This window comes from Nothoprocta perdicaria, unplaced genomic scaffold (genome assembly GCF_003342845.1).
Source record: "Nothoprocta perdicaria isolate Ctin4 unplaced genomic scaffold, notPer1 scaffold_952, whole genome shotgun sequence".
Taxonomy (NCBI): Eukaryota; Metazoa; Chordata; class Aves; order Tinamiformes; family Tinamidae; genus Nothoprocta; species Nothoprocta perdicaria.
The window spans coordinates 2,364-8,159 of record NW_020456257.1 but is presented as its reverse complement, the minus strand read 5'-3'; the positions used below and the strand labels follow the sequence as shown (position 1 = coordinate 8,159).

The 5,796-nt window shown below is 70.5% G+C and overlaps 1 protein-coding gene across 1 annotated transcript in view; it reads left to right on the top strand.

Annotated features, from left to right (window-relative positions):
• LOC112959059 (E3 ubiquitin-protein ligase HUWE1-like) overlaps window positions 1-5,796 on the top strand; it is a gene marked incomplete at its 3' end in the record, with an annotated part of 8,899 nt that overhangs the window by 1,386 nt on the left and 1,717 nt on the right. Inside the window, exons 4-23 of the mRNA XM_026053007.1 lie at window positions 250-456; window positions 529-681; window positions 760-822; window positions 948-1,025; window positions 1,862-1,909; window positions 1,992-2,060; window positions 2,169-2,268; window positions 2,363-2,463; window positions 2,545-2,695; window positions 2,768-2,895; window positions 2,985-3,125; window positions 3,201-3,312; window positions 3,609-3,710; window positions 3,818-3,898; window positions 4,016-4,122; window positions 4,191-4,368; window positions 5,015-5,106; window positions 5,183-5,394; window positions 5,460-5,517; window positions 5,607-5,783. Of these exons, the coding sequence (XP_025908792.1) occupies window positions 250-456; window positions 529-681; window positions 760-822; window positions 948-1,025; window positions 1,862-1,909; window positions 1,992-2,060; window positions 2,169-2,268; window positions 2,363-2,463; window positions 2,545-2,695; window positions 2,768-2,895; window positions 2,985-3,125; window positions 3,201-3,312; window positions 3,609-3,710; window positions 3,818-3,898; window positions 4,016-4,122; window positions 4,191-4,368; window positions 5,015-5,106; window positions 5,183-5,394; window positions 5,460-5,517; window positions 5,607-5,783 (2,358 nt within the window). The remainder of the gene's footprint in view (window positions 1-249; window positions 457-528; window positions 682-759; window positions 823-947; window positions 1,026-1,861; window positions 1,910-1,991; window positions 2,061-2,168; window positions 2,269-2,362; window positions 2,464-2,544; window positions 2,696-2,767; window positions 2,896-2,984; window positions 3,126-3,200; window positions 3,313-3,608; window positions 3,711-3,817; window positions 3,899-4,015; window positions 4,123-4,190; window positions 4,369-5,014; window positions 5,107-5,182; window positions 5,395-5,459; window positions 5,518-5,606; window positions 5,784-5,796) is intronic.

Here is a 5,796-nt window from a genome sequence, read left to right as displayed (position 1 = left end):
GTCTCGGTAACGATTGTACCCCCCCCACACCCCATTTGTGTGTGGAGTTTGTGGGGTCTCGGTAACGATTGTACCCCCCCCACACCCCATTTGTGCGTGGAGTTTGCGGGGCCTGAGGCGGGCGGCAAGCCGCAGCCCCCCCCAGAAAGCGGAGCTGCAACGAAGGCACCGCGGGGAGCCCCCTCGGCGGGTGGGGGCCCCCCAAATCCCGTCCCCCCGCGGCGGGCGCTGACGGGCGCGCGGCCGCAGTGCGAGCTCTACCACTGGGTGGACCTGCTGGACCGCTTCGACGGCATCCTGGCGGAGGGCGGCCGCGCCGTGGAGGCCATGGCCTGGCTGCTCGCCTGCGACCGGCCGCAGCGGCAGCAGCTCAAGGCGCTGCTGCTCGCCGTGCTCAACTTCACGGCGCTGCTCATCGAGTACAGCTTCTCGCGGCACCTCTACAGCTCCATCGAGGTGGGCGCCGGGGCCGCGGGTGCCGCCGCCCGTGGGTGCCGTCGCCCTCACGTGTCCCTGTGCGTCCCGCAGCACCTCACGACGCTGCTGGCCTCGTCGGACATGCAGGTGGTGCTGGCCGTGCTCAACCTGCTCTACGTCTTCAGCAAGCGCTCCAACTACATCACGCGCCTGGGCTCCGACAAGCGCGCGCCGCTGCTCTCCCGCCTGCAGCACCTGGCTGAGGTGGGCGCCGGCGGGCTCTTTGGGGGGGGCTGGGGGGTGGCACCCGCCTCCTTCATCGCCGCCGTCTTCCTCGCGCAGAGCTGGGGCGGCAAGGAGAACGGCTTCGGGCTGGCCGAGTGCTGCCGCGACCTGCACATGCTGGTGAGCGGCGCCCCGTCGTGTCCCCCCCTGCACCCCGGGAGGGGTTTGGGGGGACCCTGCACCCAGAGGGTGCCGGGSGGCCATGGGTGACCCTGTCCCCCGCCCTGTCCCCGGGCGCGGTGCAGAAGTACCCGCCGAGCGCCACCACGTTGCACTTCGAGTTCTACGCGGAGCCGGGCGCCGAGGTTAAGGTGGATAAGCGGGTGAGTGTCCCCATGTCCCCGGGGCCATCGAGAATGGCGCTGGCGTTGGGATCGGCCCCATTGGTGCCACTGGGACTGTCCTYGCCAGTGCCAGCGGGATTGTCCCCATTGGTGCCACTGGGAGTGTCCCCATTGGTGCCACTGGGACTGTCCTCAGTGGCACCATTGGGACTGTCCTCACTGGTGCCACTGGGACTGTCCCCCTTGGTGCCACTGGGACTGTCTTGACCGGGGCTGTTGGGACTGTCCCCACTGGTGCCACTGGGACTGTCCTTAGTGGTGCAATTGGGATTGTCCCTACTGGTGGCATTGGGACTGTCCCCGTTGGTGCCATTGGGATTGTCCCCATTGATGCCACTGGGATTGTCCTTACCAGTACTAYTGGGATTTACCCCCTTGGTGCCATTGGGGTTGTCCCCATTGATGCCAGTGGGACTGTCCTTGCCGGCGCCATTAGGATTGTTCCTGTTGGTGCTACTGGGATTGTCCCGCTTGGTGCCATTGGGATTATCCCCATTGGTGCCACTGGGTCTGTCCGGGCCGGTGCCACTGGGTCTGTCCGTGCCGGTGCCACTGGAATTGTGCCTCCTGGTGCCACTGGGCCTGTCCCCACCGGTGCCTTTGGGATTATCCCCATTGGTGCCACTGGGACTGTCCTCCCTTTCCCCGACACACCGGTGCCACTGGGACTGTCCCCACCGGCGCCATTGGGATTGTCCCCACTGGTGCCACTGGGACTGTCCCCACCGGTGCCATTGGGACTGTCCCCACCGGTGCCACTGAGACCACGTCCCCCCCGCCCCCCTTTGCTGCCCACGCCCCCCATCCTCCCACAGGCCACCAGCACCACGTTGCACTACATCCACATCGAGCAGCTGGACAAGGTGGGTGCCAAAGGGGGCAGCGAAGGGGGAGCTGTGGGGCAGCGGGGGGCAGATGCGCGCTGACCCCCCCTCACCCGGCTAGATTTCGGAGAGCCCCTCGGAGATCATGGAGTCGCTCACCAAGATGTACAGCATCCCCAAGGACAAGCAGGTGACTGGGGGGGGGACACTGATTTTTGGGGGGGGGGATCTCCCCCCATGGTGGTGCTGGGTGTTGGGGGGCAGCTGCTGACCCCCCCACCCCATATCCCCCCCGCAGATGCTGCTCTTCACGCACATCCGCCTGGCGCACGGCTTCTCCAACCACAAGAAGCGGCTGCAGGCGGTGCAGGCGCGGCTCCACGCCATCTCCATCCTCGGTACCGCCCGGGGGGGCTCGCCGCGGGGTTTGGGGGAGGGGGCACCCCCACCTTGCCGGAGGTGACCCCGGCGCCGCGCTCGTGTCGCCCGCAGTCTACTCCAACGCGCTGCAGGAGTCGGCCAACAGCATCCTCTACAACGGCCTCATCGAGGAGCTCGTGGACGTGCTGCAGATCACCGACAAGCAGCTCATGGTGGGGCCCGTTGCGTGTGTCCCCCCCCAGAGCGTGTCCCCCACTTGGGGGGACGCCCCCCCCAACTCCGCGTGCCCGCAGGACATCAAGGCGGCCTCGCTGCGCACGCTCACCTCCATCGTGCACCTCGAGCGGACGCCCAAGCTGAGCAGCATCATCGACTGCACGGGCACCGCCTCCTACCACGGCTTCCTGCCCGTCCTCGTGCGCAACTGCATCCAGGCCATGATCGGTGCGCGGCGGGGGCACCGGGGGGGCGCCGGGGGGGGCAGCTGCGCTAACGCCCCCCCCCCCAACCCCCCAGACCCCTCCATGGAGCCCTACCCGCACCAATTCGCCACGGCGCTCTTCTCCTTCCTCTACCACCTGGCGAGCTACGACGCGGGCGGCGAGGCCCTGGTGTCGTGCGGGATGATGGAGGCKCTGCTCAAGGTGCCCAAGGGAGGGGGTCGCCTTGGGGGCTTGGGGGGGACACGGGGGTCCCCCCGGCTGCTCCACGCGCCCCCCGTTCCCGCCGGCAGGTGATCAAGTTCCTGGGCGACGAGCAGGACCAGATCACGTTCGTGACGCGGGCCGTGCGCGTCGTGGACCTCATCACCAACCTGGACATGGCCGCCTTCCAGTCGCACAGCGGCCTCTCCATCTTCATCTACCGCCTCGAGGTGGGCCCCCCGGGACCCCGCACGCCCCCCGTGCCCGTGTGTGTCCCCCCCTCGCCACGTGGCCCCTTCCCGCAGCACGAGGTGGACCTGTGCCGCCGCGAGTGCCCCTTCGTCATCAAGCCCAAGGTGCAGCGCCCGGCGGCCGCCGCCGCGCCCGAGGGCGAGGACATGGAGACCGACATGGAGGGTGAGCAGATGGGGCGCCAAGCGGGGGGCTCGGCCACCCCATTGGGGTCCCCGTCACCGAGCCAGCCGCTGTCCCCGACCCGGTGCAGTGACGGACGTGGCCATGGAGGGCAGTCCCGGCCCGTCCGCCTCGGAGCCGCGGCCGGAGGCGCCGTCGGAGCCGCGGGCGACCAGCGCCGCCGGGCCCAGCACCAGCGCCGCCGGCACCCCGCCGCCGCGCAGCGGTAGGTGCCAGCACCCAGTGCCAGCACCCGCTGTCCCCCCCGCCATCGCTCAGCGGGTCCCTCTGCCCCGCAGGAGTGCAGTGCATCCCGCAGCGCGCCGCCCTGCTCAAATCCATGCTCAACTTCCTCAAGAAAGCCATCCAGGACCCGGCTTTCTCCGAYGGCATCCGGCACGGTGAGCGGCACCAGGGGGTGACGGCGCCGGGGGGCGGTGACGGCGCCGGGGGGGGGGTGACGGCACCGGAATGGGTGCCACCGGGCGCTCACCGCCGTGCCCCGCAGTCATGGACGGCTCGCTGCCCACCTCGCTCAAACACATCATCAGCAACGCCGAGTACTACGGGCCCTCGCTYTTCCTGCTGGGTGAGCGCGGCGGCGGCGCCGCGGGGGGCTCCCGGTGGGCAAGGGGGGGCTCCACGTGTGTCCCCCCCCCTTTTTGGCCGCCCCCCCGCTCAGTGCGCCTGTCTCGTCCCGCTGCAGCGACGGAGGTGGTGACGGTGTTCGTGTTCCAGGAGCCCTCGCTGCTCTCCTCCCTGCAGGACAACGGCCTCACCGACGTCATGCTGCACGCGCTGCTCATCAAGGACGTGAGTCGGGGGGCGCGGGGGGCCCGTCGCAGCCTGAGGGGGGGTCCTCACGCCGCGCCCCGCCGCAGGTGCCGGCCACRCGGGAGGTGCTGGGCTCGCTGCCCAACGTGTTCAGCGCGCTGTGCCTCAACGCGCGCGGCCTSCAGTCGTTCGTGCAGTGCCAGCCCTTCGAGCGCCTCTTCAAGGTGCTGCTCTCGCCCGACTACCTGCCCGCCATGCGGCGCCGCCGCAGCTCCGACCCGCTGGGTGAGCCCCCCGGCCCGGCCCGGCCCCGCGTGGGGGGACCCTCCACCTGAGCCCCCCAACCCTGCTCCTTGTGGTGGGGACCCTCCTCCTGGGCCCCCCGACCCAGCCCCTCGTGGTGGGGATCCTCCACCTGAGCCCTGTGCCCCGCGACCCAGCCCCTCGTGGGGGGACCCTGCCCCTCCTTGGGGGGACCCCCCACCTGAGCCCCCCAACCCTGCTCCTTGTGGTGGGGACCCTCCTCCTGGGCCCCCCGACCCTGCCCCTCGTTGTGGGGGGGACCCCCCCACCTGAGCCCTGTGTCCCTCGACCCTGTCCCTCCTTGGAGGGATCCTTCACCTGAGCCCCCAACCCTGCACCTTGTGGGGGACCCCTCACCAGGACCCCCCCCCTCTTTGGGGGGGACCCTGCCCCTCGTTGTGGGGACCCTCCACCTGAACCCCCCGACCCTGTCCCTCCTTGGGGAGGGGGGCCCTTCATCTGAGCCCTTGTTTTGGGGGGACGCTCTACCTGAGCCCTTGTCCCCCATCCCTGTCCCTCATTGTGGGGCTCCCCACCCGCTGAGCCCCTGTTTCGGGGGGCTCCCCACCCGCTGAGCCCCTGTTTCGGGGGGCTCCCCACCCGCTGAGCCGCCGTGCCCGCCCCGCAGGCGACACGGCCTCCAACCTGGGCAGCGCCGTGGACGAGCTCATGCGGCACCAGCCCACGCTCAAGACGGACGCCACCACGGCCATCATCAAGGTGGGCGCAGGGTGGGCGCAGGCGGTGCCGGGGGGCCCCGGGCGGCCCCTTCACCCCGCTCCGTCCCCCCAAAAAGCTCCTGGAGGAGATCTGCAGCCTGGGCCGGGACCCCAAGTACATCTGCCAGAAGCCCTCCATGCAGAAGGCGGACGGCACGGCGGCGGCGCCGCCGCCCCGCTCGCCCCACGCCGCCGAGGAGGCGTCCAGCGAGGACGAGGAGGAGGAGGAGGTGCAGGCCATGCAGAGCTTCGGCGCCGCGCAGCAGAGCGACGYCGAGCCCAGCCAGCAGTGAGTGTCACCCCATTGGGGTACCGGGGGCCCCCCTGGCACCTCCTCACYGCCCTTCTCCGCAGGGTGGTGGGCACCGAGGAGCGCATCCCCATCCCGCTCATGGACTACATCCTTAACGTGGTAAGCGGGGCGCCGGGCCGGTGCGGGGGGACCCGTGGGCGCTCCGGGCCCCCCTGAACCCTGCCGTCCTTGGCCGCCCGTGGCCGCAGATGAAGTTTGTGGAGTCCATCCTGAGCAACAACACGACGGACGACCACTGCCAGGAGTTCGTGGCGCAGCGCGGGCTGCGGCCGCTCGTCACCATCCTGGGGCTGCCCAACCTGCCCGTGGACTTCCCCACGTCGGCCGCGTGCCAGGCCGTGGCCGGCGTCTGCAAGTCCATCCTGGTGGGCGGCGGGG